Source organism: Melospiza georgiana, chromosome 14 (genome assembly GCF_028018845.1).
Source record: "Melospiza georgiana isolate bMelGeo1 chromosome 14, bMelGeo1.pri, whole genome shotgun sequence".
In the NCBI taxonomy this organism is placed as follows: domain Eukaryota; kingdom Metazoa; phylum Chordata; class Aves; order Passeriformes; family Passerellidae; genus Melospiza; species Melospiza georgiana.
In genome coordinates this window covers 1,552,550-1,577,303 of record NC_080443.1, presented here as the reverse complement: position 1 = coordinate 1,577,303, position 24,754 = coordinate 1,552,550, and the positions used below count along the sequence as shown (strand labels likewise).

At 49.7% G+C, this 24,754-nt stretch overlaps 2 protein-coding genes across 2 annotated transcripts in view; both read right to left on the bottom strand.

Moving 5' to 3' along the window:
• Positions 1-8,409: 8,409 nt before the first annotated feature.
• Positions 8,410-15,534, bottom strand: LOC131089392 (monocarboxylate transporter 1-like). Its single transcript, XM_058034114.1, has 5 exons — positions 15,478-15,534; positions 14,178-14,432; positions 10,670-10,813; positions 9,346-10,206; positions 8,410-8,942 (listed from the first exon to the last, which is right to left on the bottom strand). The coding sequence occupies exons 2-5, from the start codon at positions 14,389-14,391 to the stop codon at positions 8,689-8,691; spliced, it is 1,473 nt and encodes a 490-aa protein (XP_057890097.1). The 5' UTR covers positions 14,392-14,432; positions 15,478-15,534; the 3' UTR covers positions 8,410-8,688.
• A 2,294-nt stretch (positions 15,535-17,828) lies between these two features.
• The window catches only part of BEAN1 (brain expressed associated with NEDD4 1), a 53,109-nt gene continuing 46,183 nt past the window's right edge, over positions 17,829-24,754 (bottom strand). The window contains exon 5 of the mRNA XM_058034179.1: positions 17,829-18,735. Within this exon, the coding sequence (XP_057890162.1) occupies positions 18,516-18,735 (220 nt within the window). The 3' untranslated portion in view covers positions 17,829-18,515. The remainder of the gene's footprint in view (positions 18,736-24,754) is intronic.

Below are 24,754 nucleotides of genomic sequence, written 5' to 3'. Positions count from 1 at the left end.
CCTTGGCTCCTGTCCCTGGTCCCAGATGGAGCCCCAAGGGCTGGCTGGAGCTCCATCCCTGCTGTTGATGTGCTGGCAGCCAGTTCTGCTTCCTGCCAGCACCCAGGCTCACCCTGGGGTTTGCCATTAGACACAGAACTTAAAAATTACTTTAAAATGTAGAGTGCGTTCCCTGCAGTAACACATTTCAAAACAACACAGCAAAGAAGTTTTCCAGGGGAAAGTCCCAAGGAAAGCACAGGGTTGAGCTCTCCTTGCTCTCATGTGGGTTGTGTGTTCTAGGCCAGACACACAGAAGCTTTCAGACACGGAATGGGACTATGTTAGAAGAGGAATGGGACTATTTCAGATGAGGAATGGGACTATTTCAGATGAGGAAAAGGACTTTCCAGGCAGAAGTGAACAACAAGATCCCAACTCTGTTTCATTTCAGGCGATAGACAGAAACCTCTCCTTGGCCGCCTGCTGTTGGATGTCGGGACTGGCCCCTAGTGTGAATCTTGCAACATTTTTTTTTGCTTTCCACACAAAGGAATGGGGGAAGCAGATGCTCCTGTCCCACCCATGGATCGTGCCCAGCTCAGGATGAGCAGACCGAGGCTGGGGGATGCGCTGTCCCTCAAGCCCAGCCCCAGCCCCGGGAGCCGGGCCCAGCGGGCGCCTGGGGCTCGGCCAGCGGCTCCGGGAGGGGAAAAGCGGCAAGGAGTGCCCATGAGGGGCTGGGTGCCCGCTACCCTGCCCGCCGCAGAGCCAGTGCCCGTTCTGGGAGGCCCTCGGTGCCACACTCGGTCCCCTCTGGCCGGGCTGGTGCAGGGGAGGCTCCGGCGAGTGCAGCCCCGGCCGGCCCTGGGGACGAGGTCTTGCTGTGCCCCGGCCCCGCCGTGCCTGAGCTGAGCTCCCACTGCCCTGGCCCCGCTGTGACCCGGCCCCGCCGTGCCTGAGCTGAGCTCCAACTGCCCTGGCCCTGCCGTGCCTGAGCTGAGCTCCAACTGCCCCGGCCCTGCCGTGCCTGAGGTGAGTTCCCACTGCCCCGGCCCTCCCGTGCCTGAGCTGAGCTCCCACTGCCCTGGCCCCGCCGTGCCCCGGCCCCGCCGTGCCTGAGCTGAGCTCCAACTGCCCCGGCCCTGCCGTACCTCAGCTGAGCTCCAACTGCCCTGGCCCTCCCGTGCCTGAGCTGAGCTCCCACTGCCCCGGCCCCGCTGTGCCCCGGCCCCACCGTGCCTGAGCTGAGCTCCCGCTGTGGCCCGGCCCTCCCGTGCCTGAGGTGAGCTCCCACCGCCCCGGCCCTGCCGTGCCTCAGCTGAGCCCCAACTGCCCCGGCCCTCCCGTGCCTGAGCTGAGCTCCCACTGCCCTGGCCCCGCTGTGGCCCGGCCCTCCCGTGCCTGAGCTGAGCTCCCACTGCCCCGGCCCCGCTGTGGCCCGGCCCTGCCGTGCCTGAGGTGAGCTCCCACTGCCCCGGCCCTGCCGTGCCTGAGGTGAGCTCCCACTGCCCCGGCCCTGCCGTGCCTGGGCTGAGCTTCAACTGCCCCGGCCCTCCCGTGCCTGAGGTGAGCTCCAACTGCCCCGGCCCTCCCGTGCCTGAGCTGAGCTCCAACTGCCCCGGCCCTCCCGTGCCTGAGCTGAGCTGAGCTCCAACTGCCCCGGCCCCGCTGTGGCCCGGCCCTCCCGTGCCTGAGCTGAGCTCCCACTGCTTGGCCCTGCTGTGCCTGAGCTGAGCTCCCACTGGCCTGGCACACCGCCGGGGACCCACGCACTGCCAGCCCAGTGTCCTGGCCTCACTCGTTGGGTTCCTTTTCCTGGTCCCTTCTCTAAAGCTGGGAACGCTCCGAGGCCCCTGAGGCTCTGTTACTGAGCCCAGCCCGGTGTCTCTGTTTGCACGCTCCCAGAGCTCACCCGGGAACACTCACAGAGTGCTCCTCACGGGAAAAGAGCCGGGATTGTGTCTGGGAGTGCAGCCGTGTGCGGAGCCGGCCTGCAGCACCCTCTGGGGTGGCTGTGCCTGCCCCTGGCTGCAGCGAGGCCGGCGAGGACGCGCAGCTCCCGCCTGCCCAGCCGTGCTGCACCTGGGGACCCAGCGCCACTCTCCTCCACCCGTGGTGCGTGGTGGCTTTTGAGGAAAACTTGCAACAGGTTTGCAATGGCCGGGAAAGCCTGGTACCAAAGGAATAATGTGAATATTTTTTTTTTCCTTTTGTTTCTAGTGGTACTGATAAAAATCTTTTTTTTAGCCAGTGCTTTGCCTACTGAAACACACAGACAAAGAGTTATTTAAAAATGCTTTGTTGTCAATACACCGAATGAGCTGTACTAGTGACACCTGCAATGACAACAAAAGGCTCTTCTTTTTCCATCTGTTCCAAAACATGCAAAGTATCATAAAATCAACAAGTAGGCTTGACTGGATAACATTTATCTTCATTATGAGTGGCTAATTTCAATGGGTTCTGCAATGCTTCAGAAAGGTCAGATGCACTGCTTGTCTCGGCTGCTCTTTTATGCTGCGTGATGCCATGGAACACTTTGAAGCACAAACGGGGAAATTTACGTAAACTTGCAAAATTGGGATGTTGAGCATGTGTGTTCTCAGCAGACTGCAGCACACACTGTGCCCCTGTGTTACTGCCAGGCTCCCAAACCCCAGGCTGGGTGATGGAAATGGTTCTTGGGGAAGGGAGAGGTAAGAAAGTGAAATCAGAGTGCTACATAACTAAACTCAAATATCCATGGGGGTTTTTATTTTTACCTCCATTTCATCTTACTTTTATATTCATCAGGATAATGGCTTTAAATTCAGACTAGAAAATTTCAATATCCCCGTCAGAAAATAATACTTAAGAACCCAAGTCTGTTCTGAAAACCCTGTGTAGGGCTGCTAGATATTTCAGAAAAGTCCAAGCATGTTAGGAAGTAGAATTGGGGGTTTTTTTACAGCATGTAGAAAAGGTGTCACTCCAGCATCTACTGAACACATTGAAGCTTTCAAACATACTTGGTAGTATTTGAAAAGTTCTTAGACCTCCATCAGAGATTGAGGACCTGATGTCTTCCACTCTCCTTGAGCTCCATGAGGTAAAGAAACAGCCACTTCTTGCAGATTCCTATGAGCTGCATCTTTACTTCATTTGCATTTTGCTGACCCAAAGCCTGGTGAATTTATTTAAAATCTCTCCTCAGGTTTTGACTGATTTAATCAGGCTAACAGAGAGCACTTACTGGGCCTGTCAGCACAGCTGCTGGCAGGGTGGTTTGAGTGATGCTGGAGGAAGTGTCTCTGCAGCCATGGCTCATCTCAAGGCCTCTGTGGGAGTCAGGATGGGCACTGCACAGCTGTGGTCATCCCCACACACCCACCTGCAGCAGGAAGGTGGCAGCTAGCAGTAGCAATGTGGGTGGCACTGATCACCCTGCCATTTCTTGGAAGTGTTCAAAGCCAGGCTGATGGGGCTTGCAGCAGCCTGGTCTAGTGAAAAAGTGGCCCTGCCCATGTCATGGAGGGGAATGAGGTGAGCTTTAAGGTCTCTTCCAACCCAAACCACTCCATGATTCTCTAATTCTCTCTGCCTCTGTCCCAGCCAGGGCAGACAGCCCCAGCCAGAGGCAGTGCAGGCCATGGGACTGACCGGCCTTTGCCAGCAGCTGCCCACCCTGCCGGGCCCCACCAGCATCTTGGCAGCAGCTGGGAACAGCAGCATTTGTTTGCAGAGTAGCAGCCCAGAGTGCTTGGACAGAGATGCACACTCAGCACAACCCAAATCTCCCAAAATAACTGAAAAAGTCCCTGGGCAGAGCAGGAGCAGGCAGGGACCCAGATCCCCTCCTCGTGCTTGTCACACGAATGAGCTCTGCAGCCAGGCTCCCCTCTCCCCAGGAAGGGGACTGTGATGTGTTGTGGGGAGGATTAGGCTGTTTCTGTTTCAGGAGGCTGGGAATGTCTGTTGGTGAAGGGCTGTGGGCCTGCCAGGCCTCTTGCAGAACCACAGGCACCATGGCCCCACAGGGTGGGGAAAACGGGCTCCAGGCAGCCGTGGGTTTGGGGTGCATTTGGCAATGGAGGGTGGCCCAACAGCACAGCAGAGGCAGCAGCAGCCTCCCAGCCCAGAACCAGTGTGTTCAGAGGGCTCACAGAGGGAAGAAGGGAAAAGAGGGAGGACAGCTGAGGTCTGCCTGCCTTATCCCACTCCCACCATCAAGAGGCCTGGCTGCCACCAGCAGTCAGCAGCCAGCAGCAGTTCCAGTCCAGCAGCTGGAGCACAGCCTGCTCCTCTAGGAGCCCCTCAACCCCCCCCAGCTGCTGCTGAGCAATCCTGGCTGGCAACTTCAGATGTTTGGGAAAACAAACTCCAGGGGAATTAGCTCCCAAGTATTTCCTCAATTCTGCTCGCCATGAAGAGAATTTTATTTTGCTGTCCCTGGAGGAAGGAAGGCAACGTGGCCAGGTGCATAAAGGAAACCTGTGGAAGAATGGTGGGAATCTGGCCAGCAATACTCCCACTCCTCCCAACTCCTGGCACGGGGAGCAGGGAAGCACATATGTCCCCACAGATGTACTGTGGTCCTTTGCAAAGGAACCACATCCAGCAGATCTCCATCTCCTCCAGTTAGGCAGCACAATGGGTTCAGCCTGCAGGGCAGCCCTGGAGCACAAGGGCTGCTTTGGGCATCCACTGTCCACTCAGCCACCATCATGGGTAAAGCCAGGGCTCCCATCTCCTTTTCGATCCCTGTGCCTAATTTTAGCTCCTGTTTTACAGGTACATAGCCCTGAGAGAGGCTCTGGGAGCCCAGGTCATGTACTTCCCAGCACTGTAGATAACTTTGCTTGCAGAAATAACATGACTAAATATAGCTCTCCTGCTCCTGAGAGCTGAACCAGGAGCAGGCACAGGGGCAGCCCCTGAGGCTGTGCCCTGAAGGGGTGCCATGTTGGAATTTATAAAGTTAGAGGGTTTTTAGGAAACGGTTAAAAAAGTATAGGTTTTAGATTGAAGTTTTGTTAGTATTGTAAATACAGCAGAAAAGTTTTTTAAGTAGCAGAGTATACGTGACAAATAACAATAGGCTTCTGTAGAATTGGTTTATGGATGGTAACAAGGTTATTTAATGTATATTTTTAGAAGGTTAGTATAAATGGAGTTTTGTTTTTTCTTTTTTATGAATCAGTTTTTGTTTTACTTACTATTACGTGTGTTTTATATGATTAGACAGAATTTTTGTCAATATGTGTTGTTTTATGTATAATTGGTTGAAATTTAAGTTGAGATAGTTTTACGTTATGCTGTAATGTTCTATGTCTTTAGCATTTTCTGTAGATCAGCGAGCTGTTAACATCCTGTCTCCATTGTCTAACAATGTCCTGAAACTGATGTGCTGAAAATAAAAAAAACTCTTCACTGGTCTGGTTTGTCCAGTGTTGTCCATATCTGGACGTAGTTGCCGCAGCCCACGGTTTCCTTAGTAATGCGTAAGTTCCTGACACAATTAGACATATATTTTCCCATATATACACCCCCCACATTTTGGTGAATTGCTGGAATCCATAAAGTTAGAGGGTTTTTAGGAAATGGTTAAAAAAGTATAGGCCTCAGACTGAAGTTTTGCTAGCATTGCAAATACAGCAGAAAAGTTTTTTAAGTAGCAGAGTATACGTGACAAATAACAATAGGCTTCTGTAGAATTGGTTTATGGATGGTAACAAGGTTATTTAATGTACATCTTTAGAAGGTTAGCATGAATAGAGCTCTGTTCTTTGTCTCTTATGAACCAGTCTTTGTTTTACCTACCATCACGTGTGTTTCATATGATTAGATAGAATTCTTGTCAATATGTGTTGTTCTATGTGTGATTGGGTGAATTCTAAGCTGAGATGATTTTATGCTATGCTGTAATGCCACACCTCCTGGGCATTCCCTGTAGATCAGCGAGCCGTTAACATCCTGTCTCCATTGTCTAACAATGTCCTGAAACTGATGTGCTGAAAATAAAAAAGCTCTTCACTAGTCTAGTTTGTCCAATATTGTCCATATCTAAATGTAATTACCGCAACCCATAATTTCCTTAATAACGTGTAAATTCCTAACACAATTAAACAAATATTCTCCCATACATACATCCCCCATATGCCACACCTGCCATAGCAAGGACTGTGCTCCACCCCAATCAGGGCACTTTGTTTCTAGCCTAATACAGGGCAAGAGCAAGTTTCTCCTCCCAGTCCAACCTTCCACTCTTACCTGCATTTCCACAGCATCGGATCAGAGGAACAAGTCCCACAGGAGAGCCTGGAACAAGGACAGGGCGGACACCCAGCTCCAGAGAGGGCATGGAGCTCACCAGTAGAGAACAACCAGGATTTACTACTGAAGTGTTCCCAGCCAGCCACATCCAAGCAGCAGGAAATTATTTAAACACTTTTTTTCTTAGAAGCAAGGTTGGCTTCCTGCCCTAGCTAAGTGAGCCTCTTCCACTGGCCCTGGCTGCAGGAACACCCGTGTCAGCTGTGGACACAGCCCAGACAGGACCCCCAATGACCACAAGAGGTAGGGACCCTCAGAATAGAGCTGAGCTCATTCTGCATTTCACAGAACAGATGCTCTTCCCAACAGGCATCACCAATGTTTGATATGGCAGAAGAGCCCAGGCCCTCCTGCAGCTCTGTCTGAATCCCACCAGAGACCACCCCACACACAGAGGGGACCTTGTCTGTAGATACAAAAACTTGGATAACAGGGCACATTTCCCAGAGGTTGGTTATTGTGATGTGAGCCCATCTCTCTGGGGGTCCACCAGACACCCCATCTATAAAAATACAATTACCTGGCTTTGCAATACCACAGCTCAGTAACTCTACATCCTCTTTTGCAAAATACTCCCCTGGCTTAATAATCTACAGTCTTTAAAAAAACCCCAACAATTCAGGGTGCTTTATGAGATATTTAGACCAAAAAAAGCAAAATGGGCCTTGCAGACAAGGGAGAGCAAGGAGAGCAGTTGCAATGCAGGGCTTGAAGCTGCCACAGACTCAGAGACCCCAGAACAACTCCCTCAAGACCACCTTCATTTAACCCCTCATTTAGTTTCAGGCCCATACAGGGGTGGTTCCACTCAGCTTGGAAGGAAACAGCAAGAGGATCTGCACACTATTCAGACTTTTAAGTGCACGTCTCTCCCCCTCACAATCAAGGCAGTTCTTGAGGCTTTTTATAGGTTTCTAAAACTAGAGTGCATGAGGACACTATGCTGTTGCCATCCTACTGCTGAGCAAAGCCTCCTCTTCCAGCTGGAAGGGGGCATCTCACCCTCTCAGTATGTGCCCAGCTTCCACAGGGTGCTCGAGCAGCACGTGTAGAGTCAGGCCCTACCACAGTCTCCCTCACCCTATCCTCAAAATTGACCCTGAATCTATGCGATCTGGCGCACAGAAATCTCACTTCTAAGAAAGAAGTTCAACATTTGATAGGTAAATTGTAAAAAAAACAAGTTTATTTGAAAAAACTCAAGCCTCTTAACATGAATTCTGCTCAGCATTACTAGAACTTGAGAGCCATTAACCTGCTCCACGTACGTTGAGATATTTTCCAACACTAAAAAAAAAAAAATAAATACGTACAAATTCTTTCCTCCCCCTTAGGTGTCCTAGATGTGAGAGGTTCAGCATCCACTGCCTTAAGATCTGAGTTGAACAGAAGCAAGTAAAAGAGGTTTCTCTAACAGATAAAAGAGCAAAAGCAGAAAAAGTCTCAGGGATGTACCATCTCCACTCACCTCACCGCTCTGCCCAAGGCCAGGCACCCAAAACACCTGGCTGGATGGGATGCTCTGGTGGAAGCCCACCCCACGGGCAGGATGGGCCAGCACAGCCACCAGCAGCGTGAATGCCAGCAGCACAACCTGAGCCCATTTCACATCACCTGGCACTGGGCTGAGAAGAGGCACTATTGAGGCAGAGTGGGGAGGCAGGGGGAACTCCAACAGTCCCCAATGAAGGCTTGGGCAAGCCCTGGAGTGGGTGACACTGCCCAACAAGAACCCCAGCCATCTTTCTTCAACCTGAACATCCCATGAGAGAACAGCTACAAAAACAGGGATTTTAAACAACTACAATAGCTAAAGTGTTTTCAAAACAAATGCCTAAAGACCACCTAAAGAGCCGGGAGGCACTGGGCATGAGGGTTAAGGAGCACCTTGCCCCATGCCTGCATCTCCCCTGCAGAGGACCCGCAGTAAGAAGTGTATGAAGCAGTATTCATCCAGGGCTGGCCCTGAAGCCCATTGTGCTTCAACAAATCCAGTATCCTGCTTTTTATGGCTTTTTAACAAGAATACTCCCCAAAACACACACATATCCCTCCGCCCCCCAACCCAAGCAGAATACAGAGCTAAAGCACAGTTTAGAGTTAAGGCTCGTTCAGATTCAGCTAGATATGGAGACTGTAAGGCACATATTAGTACATTCATGTTACTGTTAAAAAGCCAGCCTATAAAAGCCCCCTGCCCCTGGACACACGAGGATACTGCATGTGTAGTCCTGTTACCTTTAACACAGATGGAAAGACAATTCAGAGCCTGTTTTAAAATGAACACCAGGTTTAAACACTTCTTACAGCCCCCCAGTGCCAGCAGAGCTCTGCCCTGGCTGCCACACCAGGGCAGCAGCACTTCCCCGGCACTCTGGGATTAAGACTGGTCCCTCACATGCGGCTCTCCTGCTCTTTGACATTCTTCTGAGGTGAGGAGGCTGCATCAGTTTTTTCCTCTTTCTTCTTCCCAGCCTCATCCGTGTTGGTCTCGTCCTCCATCCTTTCCTTCTTTGCTTTCTCCTCCTTGGCCACCAGGCGATAGTTGATGCCCATCCCGATGAAGAGGTAGGTCCCGGCGATGATCAGGACAACCCCACAGGCCCAGTATGTGTACTTGTAGTCACCATACATGTCATTGAGTTTCCCTAAAAGACAAGAGTGTACAGTTCAGCAAGAAGCCCCCAAAGCAGCTCCAGGTCATGAAGATATTCCCAAGAGCAGCCCAAGCCCATCACCCTCACATTCAGACAAGGACCTGTCCCACATTCCTTTACTCCCTGCTCCCCTACCCTGTGCCACGGGTTCAGATCCCACTTCCTTGGCCATTCCTCAGTGGTCTACAGACTACTGCCCCAGTGCCATGGGCTGCCCATGGCTCAAGGGAACCCACCACCACTCAGCAAGTCCAGGCAGGACAGCCAGACTCAAAGAACCATAGAATCATTAAGGTTGGGAAAGACCTTTAAGATCAAAGTTCAATCACCAACCCAGCACCACCCCACTAAAACCATGCCCTCAAGTGAGTTCTCCAGGCACAGCACATCCTACCTAGCACAGGGGGTCCCAGAAGAACAGGGCAGCACTCCACAATGGTCACCAGGCCAACAGCACTGGAGAACCGCTGAGCTCCCACCAGGTCCATCAGGGTCTCAAAGAGAACCGAGCTCAGCCAGCCAAAGGCGTAGCCAAAGAAGCCAGCATAAATGCAGAAGCCAGTATAGTTGGGGGACATGGGGAGCAAGATGTGGCAAACACCATTGTAAATAATAGCAATGGCAAAGAAATATTGGATGCGGGGTCTGACCCACTTGGTGTTTGCCACCAGTCCCATGGAAGGTCTGGCAAACATGTCCACAAAGGCCAGTATGGAGAGCAGGAAGGCTGCCGAGTCACTAGGAATCTTCTTGCTCTTTGCATAATTGCTGAGGAAGACCAAGGGAGCAAACAACCCGAAGAACATTATTACATTGCCTGACAGATAGAGCAGGAAGCCCCTGTGTTTGAATAGAGTCAGGTCCAAGAATTTGTTGATTGTCTGGAAGACTGAGCCCTTCTCTTGCTTGGCCTTTCCATCAGTGAGGTCTGTGCTGGTGTCACCATCATCCTTTTTCTCCGCTTTCCCAGCCTCCTGCTGTGCTTCCTTATTGGTCTCTTTCTTCTGAACTGGCTTGGGACCTATGGGCCGCATCAGGGATCCAGCCACGCAGCAGTTCAGCAGGAGGCTACCCAGGATGAGGAAGCTGCCACGCCAGCCAAATATGCCAAAGAAGAACTGGTTGAGGGGTGCCAGGGTAGAGAGGAAGACAGGGCTGCCTGCCATTGCCAGCCCATTGGCCAGTGGACGCCTCTTAAAGAAGTACTTGCCAATCATGGTTAAGGCAGGGTTCAGGTTGAAGGCAAGTCCAAGACCTGCACGAGAGAGATAAGGGGCTCAAGTCTGGGATGCCTCCAGCAGCACTGGCAGAAGGGCTAGTAGGACAAGTGGGGTTTTACTTCTGGGGAGTTCACAGCTCCATTTCCAACTTAGAATCATGGAATCATTTAGGTTAGAAAAGTCCTCTAAGAAAATGGAGTCCAACCATCCCCCCAGCACCGCCAGGTCCCCATTAACCCATGCCTCAAGTGTGACATCCACATGCTTTTTGAACACTTCCAGGGATGGTGATTCCACCAGTGCCCCAGACAGTCCATTCCAACAACTGACTCACCCACTTCCCAGCTGGCGTAAGCAGGAGTCAGCCCCTGCTGCCAGCTAAAGAGGCACCCAGGCAGCGACAAGAACCAGAACTCATGCAAATTCAGACATCAACTCATAATTACTGGGTTGAAGTTGCTCCTTTCACTGCCCCCCTAGGGCAGAGCTGTCACTTACCCCCTATGACCCCAATACAGAAGTAGAGCCCCTCCACCGTGTTGCAGAAGGAGGCTGCGGTCAGCCCTAAGCCGGAGAGGCAGCCGCCTACCAGTATGATGGGCCGGCTGCCGTACTTGTTCACCAGGATGCTGCTGATGGGACCTGGGCAAACAAAGGAGATGCACCAGAGAGGAGTTATCTTTGCATGACAGACCAAATACACACACAAGCACACTGCATCTTTACTGCCAGATGATTCCAGCTTTCACACAGCATTGTTTCTCCCAGGGAGGGGACTGGGGAAAGGGGAAAGGACAGAAGGTTCAGAGGCAGCTGGAGACAAGAGAATCACAAAATGGTTTGGGTTGGAAGGGACCTTAAAGATCATCTTGTTCCAATTCCTTGCCATGGGCAGGGACATTTCCTACTAGAACAGGTTGCTGCAATCCAACCCGCTCTTGGCCATTTCCAGGGATGGAGAAGACACAGCTTTTTTAGGCTTCTCTGTGCCAGGGCCTCATCATCCTCATGGAAGAATTTCTTCCTAAGTATCTAATCTAAACCAACCATAAGAGAGAGAAAACTATGGAAGCACAGAAAGCTTTGACTTCTGTGAGCAAGTTGCCTTCTGTGGGCTGAAAGAGGAGCTGCCCGGCCACCACCTGCCCCCAGAGACAGGGCTTTGGGACAGGCCAAAGCCACCTGCCTCATGCTGCACTGGGGGCTCTGCCCTGCGTGCAGCCACCCACTCACCATGAGCTGGGGTCTCAGCCACAAAGCAACTGCACATCTCCTGACAGAGGTTTCTGATCAAGACCAGATGAAGCTGTGAGGAAACACCTTCTCTGGGAGCAAGTGGAGCTCCTCAGGGCTTGGGGAGAAGCAGCAGTGCCCCAGGAGAAGGGGTGCTTCTGTTTTCACTGCTATCCCTAATGCAGACAGGGGCCAATTGCCCTTTTAAGTGCTTCAGTATTAGGCGCTTTAATCCAAAGCAAACAGTGATTAGAGACTGCCAAGCATGCTCTACAGACACTAAAATGTATTTAAATACACTGAATGAACATCCATTGAATATTAACAGACCTTGCTCTGCCATTAACAGACAGAGAGGTTGTCAACATGTTATTCATGGGTCCTTGGACGGTACTTGACCTTTTTGCCCAGTTTAAACAAAGTCTGGAGCAGGTTACAGAAGCCTTGGTGCTGCAGAGTCTGCTCCCAGCCTCACAGCATTCTGCTCTCTGCTACCAGAAGCTCCAGTGCAATGCCACCAGGGATGGGCCATGGCTCTGGCTCCTGTGAGAGGGGGCAGCAGCAGCACCTGGGAGCTGCCACACCACAAGGTGCACAGAGCACTCAGCACTTTGCAAAACCTGAACCTTGAACTCAGCAAATGTGATGGCCCTGAAGAGTCTAAATGCAGCCACAGCCTTTCTTCCGGGAAGTCCCCCTGAAAATAGCAGGCTCCACAGGGCAATCAGCAGGAAGCCACGCAGCTGGGCAGTGCCAGGTACTCTAGGGGCAATTCTCCTCATCTCCCCCTTTTCTAAAGGAAAACAATACCCATACCTGTTTGCTAGATTCACTGGAAGTGTTTTTGACTAAACGTTACCTGATCGAACTTGATTGCTCAAGCTGCCAAAAACACGTAAATAATGGAATCTAATCCCAACATGGGGCTGGCAAAGGAGCATTTGACACCATGACATCCATGCATCCTGATGGTGACTGCACAGGGCAGCTGGAGGGAAATGTGCTGCTTCCTCACACCTAGCCCTAGCCAGGACAGAAGCTGCGCCAGCTCTGTGAGATTCTACTGCTCCAGAGGATGAACTACGTTTTCAGCCTCCAAGCAGGCAGGTGTCCTAGGAGACAGGGAAAATGGGATGCACACTGGGACTGCTCCAGTTCAGACTCTGTAAAGGGTCTGGTTTCAGGCAGCAATGAATGGGGCAGCAGCAATTCCAGTGCTTCAGCAGCTGGGGGATGAATAAAAAGTTCTGAGATGGAAGCGATCCTCAAGGATCGAGTCCAACTCCTGGCTCTTCGAAGGACAACCCCAACAATCCCACCTTCTGCTTGAGAGAATTGTCCAAAATGCTCCTTGAGCTCTGGCAGCCTTGGGGGCTGTGGCCACTGTTCTGGGAAGCCTGTTCAGTACTTGACCACCTTCTAGGGAAAAATGCACCCAGGTAGATCTGGGGTACTTTCAGCATCCCTGCCACCAGCATATGGCCAAGCAGACCAAGACCGGCAGATGCTGGAATTCAATGGCTACAGCTCAGTGAAAGCAGGAGGGACAGAATCATCATGGAGGGAGGGGGACACGGGGACAACTGCTACTCCAGTACTGGAGGAGGGAGCTCTTCCCCCTGCTGCCAGGCAGCTCCAGACAGTGCCCCCAGAAGAGCCAGCTCTGAGCTATTGGGAGAGGAGGAATGGCCCAGATTGGGTCTCATTAAGGCAGTTACAGGGTTTACAAGCTTGTTACAACACTGGAGCAGGGAACCGTGCTGGTCGCTTCGCCCGCTGAGCGAGGACAAAGCAGAGCCTGCAGAGGAAAAGCCTCGTGCTGAGCCGGGAGCTGACGTCAGCTCCTTTGGATGCACAAATCCAACAAGGCTGCAGGCAACCTGCCAGCTGGGGACTGGCAGCAGGGACAAGCTCCCATTTGCCTCTGAAGTGGCCACAACAGCAGGCTCACAGTGTTTCTTTCAGCCCAGCACAAGACTGTGTTTGCAGGCACATACAAGACCCCAGGCTCTGGAGACCAGGAACACTGCTTGCTGTTTGCCCATGAAAACATGCATGAAGTACTCAGCTAGAGAGTTAAAAGTCTTCAAAAGGCAGCTTCTGAAGGACAGGGGAGGGAGTGGAGCTGTTTTAGTTTATGTGGGTTTGCCTTATTCTGCTCGTGTCTCTGCACTTCCAGTGCACACTCCCATTCTCAATCAGCACAAGCTGCCTACAGCACTGCTTGGCACCAGCAAGCAGTAACATGTGGCACGAGGCTTCAGTGCACTCCAAGCACAACTGTGCTGACAAGACACTGAGGACAGATGCCTACATACACCCACTATTCCCTGAATTGAAAAAAAAAATAAAAATCAATGTCTTATCTGAAAGTGCCCCTAAGAGCAGAGTTGCCACATTGCCACATGTGGCAGAGCAGCTCCCTGGCCTTCAGGAGGATGCTGGGAGTAGACACAGCACCTGCAACTCACTGTAACAAGGACAAGGGCAGAATTACACAAGTCATAATTCCCCGGAAAGATTTTACAGCTTTGCAGAGGACACATTAACCCGGTTTTTGCATTCTGGGCATTAAATGGAACTTTCTGAGCAGCCTCCTTTAAGAAAACTCATTAAGGGAGGTTTTGCTCTCAGATAAGGAGAGAATTCAGAGTGTTAGCAAAATTTTGGTTGTTGTCACCACAGCCAGGTGGGAATGACCAGTCCCAGCAGGAGAGCAGCATCTTGTGCTGTGATGCAGGAGCACAAGTACCACTGCCTCCACCCCACTTACCTCCTGCATACATAACAGCCAGCATGATGGAGGAGATCCAGGACACTTTGCTGCTGGAGGCATTGAAGATGACCTCAATTTCTTTGAAGAACACTGTGATAGATTTGGGGAAGGCATAGGAAAAGCCAATGGAAATGAAGGCTCCGACGACCACAGCCCATCCCCATCCTCCTTCAGGAGGAGTGTATCCTGCAGGGCCTCCGATGGGGGGCATCTTGAATCAAGTCGGCGATGACTCAGTTGGGGATCAAAGACCTGCAAAGGACAAAGCATTGCCTCAGCTGAAAGCACAATCCCTGCTCCTGGCACACAACTGCACGGCCCAAGCTCTGTTTGCAAGGCTGGCATAGCACCAGTGACCCCACCACCATGGGGAAAGTTGATCATGAGGTGAGAGCAGCCCAGGATCACCAGCACAGTGGGCCACTCCAAAGCACACGCTCAGACTGCAGCTGGCCTTTAAGAGCCCAGTCAGCAGTCAGCACACATTTTCAAGTGACAAATTTAAGACCTGACACCCTGACCTAAGCTGGAAAGGACAGGCAGTGTCTGTGACAGCAGCCAGGACTTATCTGCACAGGCAGAGCTCCCAAAGCATCTGGGTTGCTGGAGTGCAACCCCAGCACTGCAAAATCCCAGGAAGCCCCAGGCCACCTAGAGCTGGAGCTGCACACCAAGGATATTAAATGCAGAAATACTGAGGGGAAGTAAGTCCCCATGCACGAGCTGAACAGGACACCCCTGTTTCTGCTGAAAAAGGGCAGCTGGGTGTCACAGCACACCCACCATCCCCAAAGGTCAGTGGCTATGGCTAAACTTAGCCTGAGTGGTGACCAAGGAAGGCTCCCATATGCCACCAGAGAAGGCAGAGGTGGATCCACACAGAGAAGTCCCAGCAGAGCCTGGTTCCCCTGCAGGGCACTTCTGGACCCAACTGCATCCAAACTCTCCTCCTTGATCACAAAGGCTAAGGCAGGTTTCACAAAGCACCCAAGTATAAAAACAATTCACTTAAAAATTTCAAAACTAGAAGTGACTAGAAAACAAAAGGCAGATGGAAGCCAATCCCATTCTGCAATCCCATTCTGCACAGAGCCCCCTGTGCTTCCCTCTCTGCCCACTGCCCTGCCAGTAAACCTGACTGAGGCACTTCTGTGCATCTCTGCCCCTCTGAGCTGGGGCAGAGGGTTGTTTCTCTCATTGCAGGGTGCTGTGCATACCCCCACACTCTTGAAATGAAAACTTTATGGAGAGGAGCAGCTCTCCCTGTTAAAAACACAAATGTGAAATAGAGCCTTACCTTCTAGCAATGCGTGCCAGCAGTTCTGCAGTGCAAAATGGTGAATTTTTGTTCTTTTGGGTATAGTACTGAGAATATTGAAAATCTTGCTGAACTGCAAAAGAATTGTCTCATTTTAGCAACATACATATTTACTGTCATCTACTTAGCAAAAAATGCATGCTTACCTTATATCTCATCATGTGCATATGACTCAGTAATGGTATAATTTATATAGCAGTAAGAACCATATAATTACTTCCCATCTAAGTATTAATTGTAATTGTGTCAATCTTTGGAGTGTAGAAATGATGATTACAGTTGAAAATTATTTAGTATTTACAGAAAATCCAAGTGCAATTTTAATAATTTGGATGCTGCTTCCTTTTAAACACCATTATATATTTACTGTACTGAGCTTTACATATCCTTTAGTGGGGATAGAAAATGAAGTCCATTTTCTCTGTGTAAAAAACTTTTTTTTTTTTTTGTATGTTAGTGAAAATGCCTCTAAGAAATTTCCTGGAGATGAGCCTGTGATAACTCTGCTCCCCTGCCACAGCTCCTTGGCTCCTGTCCTTGGTCCCAGATGGAGCCCCAAGGGCTGGCTGGAGCTCCATCCCTGCTGTTGATGTGCTGGCAGCCAGTTCTGCTTCCTGCCAGCACCCAGACTCACCCTGGGGTTTGCCATTAGACACAGAACTTAAAAATTACTTTAAAATGTAGAGTGCGTTCCCTGCAGTAACACATTTCAAAACAACACAGCAAAGAAGTTTTCCAGGGGAAAGTCCCAAGGAAAGCACAGGGTTGAGCTCTCCTTGCTCTCATGTGGGTAGTGTGTTCTAGGCCAGACACACAGAAGCTTTCAGACACGGAATGGGATTATGTTAGAAGAGGAATGGGACTATGTTAGAAGAGGAATGGGACTATTTCAGATGAGGAATGGGACTATTTCAGATGAGGAAAAGGACTTTCCAGGCAGAAGTGAACAACAAGATCCCAACTCTGTTTCATTTCAGGCGATAGACAGAAACCTCTCCTTGGCCGCCTGCTGTTGGATGTCGGGACTGGCCCCTAGTGTGAATCTTGCAACATTTTTTTTTGCTTTCCACACAAAGGAATGGGGGAAGCAGATGCTCCTGTCCCACCCATGGATCGTGCCCAGCTCAGGATGAGCAGACCGAGGCTGGGGGATGCGCTGTCCCTCAAGCCCAGCCCCAGCCCCGGGAGCCGGGCCCAGCGGGCGCCTGGGGCTCGGCCAGCGGCTCCGGGAGGGGAAAAGCGGCAAGGAGTGCCCATGAGGGGCTGGGTGCCCGCTACCCTGCCCGCCGCAGAGCCAGTGCCCGTTCTGGGAGGCCCTCGGTGCCACACTCGGTCCCCTCTGGCCGGGCTGGTGCAGGGGAGGCTCCGGCGAGTGCAGCCCCGGCCGGGCCTGGGGACGAGGTCTTGCTGTGCCCCGGCCCCGCCGTGCCTGAGCTGAGCTCCCACTGCCCCGGCCCCGCTGTGCCCCGGCCCCGCCGTGCCTGAGGTGAGCTCCCACTGCCCTGGCCCTGCCGTGCCTGAGCTGAGCTCCCACTGCCCTGGCCCCGCTGTGGCCCGGCCCTCCCGTGCCTGAGCTGAGCTCCAACTGCCCCGGCCCTGCCGTGCCTGGGCTGAGCTCCAACTGCCCCGGCCCCGCTGTGGCCCGGCCCTGCCGTGCCTGAGCTGAGCTGAGCTCCCACTGCCCCGGCCCCGCTGTGGCCCGGCCCTCCCGTGCCTGGGCTGAGCTCCCACTGCCCCGGCCCTGCTGTGCCTGAGCTGAGCTCCCACTGGCCTGGCACACCGCCGGGGACCCACGCACTGCCAGCCCAGTGTCCTGGCCTCACTCGTTGGGTTCCTTTTCCTGGTCCCTTCTCTAAAGCTGGGAACGCTCCGAGGCCCCTGAGGCTCTGTTACTGAGCCCAGCCCGGTGTTTCTGTTTGCACGCTCCCAGAGCTCACCCGGGAACACTCACAGAGTGCTCCTCACGGGAAAAGAGCCGGGATTGTGTCTGGGAGTGCAGCCGTGTGCGGAGCCGGCCTGCAGCACCCTCTGGGGTGGCTGTGCCTGCCCCTGGCTGCAGCGAGGCCGGCGAGGACGCGCAGCTCCCGCCTGCCCAGCCGTGCTGCACCTGGGGACCCAGCGCCACTCTCCTCCACCCGTGGTGCGTGGTGGCTTTTGAGGAAAACTTGCAGCAGGTTTGCAACGGCCGGGAAAGCCTGGTACCAAAGGAATAATGTGAATATTATTTTTTTTCCCCTTTGTTTCTAGTGGTACTGATAAAAATCTTTTTTTTAGCCAGTGCTTTGCCTACTGAAACACACAGACAAAGAGTTATTTAAAAATGCTTTGTTGTCAATACACCGAATGAGCTGTACTAGTGACACCTGCAATGACAACAAAAGGCTCTTCTTTTTCCATCTGTTCCAAAACATGCAAAGTATCATAAAATCAACAAGTAGGCTTGACTGGATAACGTTTATCTTCATTATGAGTGGCTAATTTCAATGGGTTCTGCAATGCTTCAGAAAGGTCAGATGCACTGCTTGTCTCGGCTGCTCTTTTATGCTGTGTGATGCCATGGAACACTTTGAAGCACAAACGGGGAAATTTACGTAAACTTGCAAAATTCACTGTAAAAAAAAAATCCCATTGGGATTCACAGGGGTGCCATTACATCCCTGTTTAAAGATATAAAATCGGTAAAACTTCCAGAGGCTTTATTCTTCTGTTGGTATGAGTTCTTCAGAAGAGGCGCAGGAAAGCGGCGCTGTCACTGCGGTGCTGGGGCCCGATGGGCAGCGGGGTGTTCGGTGTCAGCGGAGGGTGTTCGGTGTCAGCGGAGGGCGTTCGGTGTGAGTGGAGGGTGTTCGGTGTCCCCTCGGACACACGCCGTGCCCACAGGCCGTGCCCTCACGCCGTGCCCACACGCCGTGCCCTCACGCCGTGCCCACACGCCGTGCTCACACGCCGTGCCCTCACGCCGTGCTCACACGCCGTGCCCACACGCCGTGCCCACACGCCGTGCCCACACGCCGTGCTCACACGCCGCTGTCCCGCTCCCCGCACCGGGAGATGACGGCCAGGGCCGGGCCGGGCTCCCGCAGCCTCCCTGCGGCACGGGCTGCCCCCTCCTCCTGCCTGCTACAGATGTTTCCAGGTGTTTCAATTCTTTGGCAAGGGTCCGTCAGGGAATATGGGGGGGGATCATCTGTGGGAATATATATCTGTGTTGCTCCTGGCCCCACACATTCGTCGTAGCTGGGAGAAAAAAAGAAATATTCATGAAATTCCTGGGAAAAAAAATGCTACAGTACATTACTTCAGCATAACACAGTAATGAGAGAAATGAGAAGAAAACGAGTGTGTGGTGTTTTGTTCCTCAGCCCACATCCTTGCTGACCCTGCCATGTCAGACACTCAAGAGTATAGCACTTAAAACCACCCAGAGGTGCAGTCACCAGAAGTGCAGGGCAGCCAGGGCTCACTCCCGCTCTCACCTGCCTGTGAGAGCCAGGCTAGAAAAGCCCGGGGGCAGAGGAGGTAGTGCTGCTGTTTCAGCTGTGAAATGAGGCACGGAGATGGTGCAGTCTGCAGCAGACATCGCTGTGCTGCCCTGGCTGCAGTCCCTGGAGCTCAGCCCGCAGCCCTGGCAGGGAGCTGAGCGCTGCCAGGGCGGAGCTGCATCACTGCACACGCTGGGGCTGCTCACTCTGGGCTGGCACAGTGCCCCTTGTGCCCCTCCCAAGGAGCAGGGACAGGCCAGGTGCTTGGGGGGTTCCATGGGGTGCACCAGGCTCTGTGGCTCTGTCTGTTCCCTCCTCACTCTGCTCTGTGCTCCCTGGTACAGGCAAGAGCCCTAAAGAGTCACAACAGCATGATCTGAAATGTTAGACCTGCTTTGTGGCTGCTGTTTACCCATTCCAGCATCACTTTAACTCCAGTCCTGAAGAAGGAAATGTCTCCTATCAAATACCCTTTCTCTACTGAGTTAACCTGAAAAACATTTCTGCTGGAGCCAGACAAATTAAGAACCTATTTCCTCAGCCACACTAACTGCAGGGCAATTAAGATCTGGGATATTTCCTGGAAATTGGGATATTGAGCATGTGTCTTCTCAGCAGACTGCAGCACACACTGTGCCCCTGTGTTACTGCCAGGCTCCCAAACCCCAGGCTGGGGGATGGAAATGGTTCTTGGGGAAGGGAGAGGTTAGAAAGTGAAATCAGAGTGCTACATAACTAAACTCAAATATCCATGGGGGTTTTAATTTTTACCTCCATTTCATCTTACTTTTATATTCATCAGGACAATGGCTTTAAATTCAGACTAGAAAATTTCAATTTCCCCATCAGAAAGTAATACTTAAGAACCCAAGTCTGTTCTGAAAACCCTGTGTAGGGCTGCTAGATATTTTAGAAAAGTCCAAGCATGTTAGGAAGTAGAATTAGGGTTTTTTTTATACCATGTAGAAAAGATGTCACTCCAGCATCTACTGAACACATTGAAGCTTTCAAACATACTTAGTAGTATTTGAAAAGTTCTTAGACCTCCATCAGAGACTGAGGACCTGATGTCTTCCACTCTCCTTGAGCTCCATGAGGTAAAGAAACAGCCACTTCTTGCAGATTGCTATGAGCTGCATCTTTACTTCATTTGCATTTTGCTGACCCAAAGCCTGGTGAATTTATTTAAAATCTCTCCTCAGGTTTTGACTGATTTAATCAGGCTAACAGAGAGCACTTACTGGGCCTGTCAGCACAGCGGGAAAGTTTCCATTCAGAAAAACCCACAGCAAAGGAGTTTCAAGGGGGAAAATTTGGAATCCTTCTGCCAAGGAATGAAAAGGGAAGAAGCTTCTCTGTCTCCTGCTTCTGGGAAATCTGCCACTGACCTAAAGAAGAAATGGGCACAGTGGGAACTTGCTGCTGTTTCTTGTTGCTGTTACCTGATCATCTGCAGATGATTCCTCTGCCTTGGGTTTAATTTAATGCATTTGCTGGAGCACAGCTCAGCTTTGTAGAACTGAACTCATGGCTGGGATAAACAGGGAAAGGATCCCTTAGGAAGGAGACCTTGAAGGGTCAAGTAAATGGTGGGAGTTAATGGTATTAAGGAGTTGGCATTTTAATGTTTAGTTCCAAAAATCAATGTATTTGTGTTGGGGCTTTTTGTCCTTCATACATATAATGCATAAAAAAATTATCTTTTTTTCTCCAAAAGCAAGTAATGTTATTTCCCCTAATTTTTGGCAATTAAGATCACATTTTAAAAAGTGAGTAAGGTAGTAAAAAACACATGCCAGACTTTCAATTAAGAAGCTTTCTGGCAACTTCACAGCTGTGCCTGCAGATTGCTGTGGCCATGGAGAGAATTACAAATAATTCAAATAGTTGCAGGTTTTGGTTTTTTTAAATAACTTTTTGTTTGTTTTGTAGTGTGATTTTCCCCCCTCTGTTTAACAGCTTCAGTACTTTGGTTGTGCTTTCTGACTGCTGTTATAGAGGCATTCCTGTAGGATGAATAATGCATTATCAATTCTACAAGCATGAATTCTATTTTACAGTCTCTCTTTCAAGGAGACTTTAATATGTAAACTTATATGACTTTACAAGATCTTTTTTATTAGAGAATTTAAGCAAGTATTATAAGAAATATTACTGAGTTGGACAGGCATCCAGGCATGGTGGTGTTGGAAAACCACTCCTCAAAAGATTTGAGGGATTACTTAGAAAAAATTTCAGTAGCAATAATTTCTTTCAGGTGATTAGCAAGTATTGATGTGAGTGATGTTGGACTAAAACCTTACTGTCATCATTTTAAAATAAAGCCAGACCTTGATCCCCAATCTGGAGCTAAACGGGCAAAAAGATTTGGGGGTGGTGGGGGGGGGGAGGTTGGGAGGTTTGTCTTGGTTTGGATTTTTATTTGGTATTTAATGTGTGAGTTTTTTCTGGGCCAGATTTCTCCTGGTTTGGCTGCCTCAGTCAGAAGCTCCCAGTTTAGCTGGGGGGCACCAGCAACACCAGGGAAATGGAAATGGGAGAGACAGAGACTGCAGCTCACAAATCATCAAATTGCAGCCTCAGGAACCACAAAGGGGTGTGAAATATGTGTGTGTACATGCATATGTGTGTGTACAGGTATATTTATATGTGTTTATATATTCATTTACATATATATGTTTTGCAACTGAAAATGCAGGACCATGAAGTGGAAAAACAAAACTACTTGTTCATCTTTTAAAAACCCACCACAATAGTTATATTTTATCTGACAGTCACTTCTGGGAAGATATTGGACGTGTAAAAAGTAGCTCAGGCTTGAAGTTCACTACAGCAGTCACAGGAAAATACTTTTAGACAGGAAAGCAAATGCTTTTGGAAAGTGTTGTGTTACCATAACATAAATAATGGAGCACAGGGACTCATTACACTGCATCTTGTGGATACCAGCCCTGAAAAAATCCTTGGCTGCAGTACTTGTAGTGAATCCACTTTAATCCACAGCTTTGCAAAACTTGTATTGTCTGGAGGTGCAGTATCAGCAGGAGTGATGAGCAGGAGGGGGTTCCTGCCCTTGAAATGTGCTGCTGTCTGCATGGGTTTGGCCTTGGTTTTGTCACAATTCCTGCACTGCTGTGTTCAGACACTGCTGAGTTTTTAAGGGATAATTTCCCTGGGAAAAGCAAGGGAGGCTGATGTCTGTGAGCATCCTACTGCAGGTAAATGGGATCTGCAGGGAGGGGAATGATGCTCAAAAATGGAAAAATGGCAGCAGCTCTCCAGGACGACCTTGCTGACTCAGAGTGTGGCAGGAGGGGCAAGAACTTTGGGAATTTGTTTGGTCTCATTGCAGTATTAGGATGGGTTTGTTGCCAGGGAAACCCCACAGAGCTGCCTAAACTGGCTGCCATTCATAAATTAGGAGCCCCTCTCTGGAGCAGGAAGGTTCTGCTGACAGAACTTTTTAAGATGCAAACAACAAGAAGTGAGGAAAGGCAGAGCTGGGAATGAAGAATTTGTTGTGCTGTAGATGTCTCATGGTTCCCTTTGTTCTTCTGCTGTATGTTCTAACTCTGCTAAAATTGCTCCTGTTGCACTGTTTGCATTTTGTGTTCTTTTGAAAATGGCAAACAGAGCCCCTGGATCTGGAACAGAGCTGGGGCTGGGATGAAGCAGCACAAAGGATGTTTGCATGATCGTGTTACCCAACAGAAAAGCTGAAATCAGAACAATTGTGCTGTAACTCTCTGCAAGAAGGTTCACATGAAAAAAACAATGATGAGTTTGATGCTCATGTAGGCAGCTGAGCTGATGATGCTGAACTCTGCCTTCTGTGATGGCACAATTTGCTCCCAGCCAGGACGGCAGGAGAGCAGCCTGGAAATCTGCCCATGTGTTCTTTGAGGTGTGTTTTCCTAGAATACAAATTTTCTTTCCTATATTCTAGGAAAGAATACATATTCTCTCCTAAAATACATTATTTTCTTTAATTTATTAATAATTTATTATTACCATGGGGAAGTATATCAGTTCTGACAGAACTGCTTCTCTAATGACATTGTCATGAGCTAGGATATTTTCCTAGGTTTATTTTTGATACTGACACTTTCCATTTGAGATTCTAATTTTATGCATATTTATTTACATATTTATTTTAATGTTTTTAAATAGTAAAAAAATGTAACCCAAGGTGTTGTTCAAGTAAAGATCTAGGGCTTAATTAACTTTACTATTAAAAAGACGGGAAAGGTGGAATTTAGTTTTTTTCTGTCTTTTTTCTGTCCCTAGTTGTTTCTGGAATTTCCAATTCCTCAGAGCTACAATAGGACTGTTTGTGTTAATGAGCACTAAATGGCTGCATCTCTGTTCTGCACTGTGTCAAAATAATCTTGAGGAAGTTATGACTTTGATGGATTAATATTCCAGAGGAAAAATGAAATTAAGTGTAAACTGTTTTCATGAAAACATATATCAGATAACATTTGGAAGCAATATAGTGCAGTTTCATCATAATTGTGCAGCTTTAAACAATTGAAATAAATGTTTTAAATAAAACAAGTCATTCTAAGATGAAGATTTCATATGATACAATTCAGCCTGACATTAATTTTATACACAGTAATAACTACTTGGTCACTAGCAGTGTTTGGTCTCTGGATTTCTGTAACCATTGCACAGCAAAGGATGCTGGGCACCGATTGAGTAACAAGAATCAGTTAAATAAAAAATGTGTAGCTTCCCAAGCCATGGAGTTAATCCACAAACAGGATTCTGAACACCACCACCAATTCCTGAATGCCAGCAGAACCTGCTGATGTCTGGGGAAGTTTTCCATTTGACAAGTTTTAGGATCATATTCCAAGAAAGGGCTTTGCTCTAATTATTCCAGGAATGAATTCTGAGCAGGTGAAGGAAATACGGGCTGCAATATGCAACTGGGAAATCAGAGAAAAATACTCTTTGCTTTTAAAGTACACTCATCAAATATTTGGCAGCTTTAAGTTGTGATTGTTTTGTGTGGCACTGCAGATTTCTGGTTAGAAACCCTTGGTGCTTCCCTTCCATCGGGTGTTGCTGCTTTCCCTGCTGCAGGGGGGGTTTATGCAGCAATAATTCACACCTGCAGAGTGGAACTGGGGCAGGTGTAAATGGAGCTTGGCAGAAGGTGCCCACAGATATTTTTGATGACAGAAAGAAAAGGGAATTTTGTGCCCCAGCCTCTCAACACACAGGCTGAGGTGTGAGAGCATTTTTGACTACAAAGACAAGAAAAAAGAGAAAAGTGTGAATAATTAAGAGGAATGGAAATTCCACAGGAAAGAACGCTCATAAATTGGCTGTAAACAAAGTTAAGCTTGAAATAAGAAGTTTGCCAAAATAATTAGGAATTTACTTGTTTCTGTCCCTGATACTGCTGAGGAGTAGCACTGGGATGTGAAGGGAGGGGGTTTAGAGTGTTTGGAATTTGGAGTTAAAGGAACTGAGAGTTTTAGCTCATGTCATGATACCTGATGGAATTATAAACCTGTCACATTTCCAGTGGCATTTTTTTACCTTACTAACTGAAAATCTCAGTGGGGGTATTGAACTTAACCCCAAAAGTCCATCTCATGCTTTGCCAGCTGTCACTGTAATGTGGCAAAAGCTCCCCACCTGGTTTGCTCTCAGGACAACAGCCTTGGCAAAGGAATACAGCACATCATAGCAAGATTTTGTTTCAGTTCCCTGCAAGCCTAATTCTGCCTTTCAAGAAAATCCAGGAGGATGGCTTGGCT

What these genes read in the sequence shown, in the direction of transcription:
- LOC131089392 (XM_058034114.1), bottom strand. Translation starts at nt 14,391, where the DNA reads ATGCCCCCCATCGGAGGCCCTGCAGGATACACTCCTCCTGAAGGAGGA. An exon ending in GGCTGTTATGTATGCAGGAG is followed by an intron (nt 10,814 to 14,177) that starts GTAAGTGGGGTG and finishes TTGTTTGCCCAG; the next exon opens with GTCCCATCAGCAGCATCCTG. An exon ending in CTGTATTGGGGTCATAGGGG is followed by an intron (nt 10,207 to 10,669) that starts GTAAGTGACAGC and finishes TCTCTCGTGCAG; the next exon opens with GTCTTGGACTTGCCTTCAAC.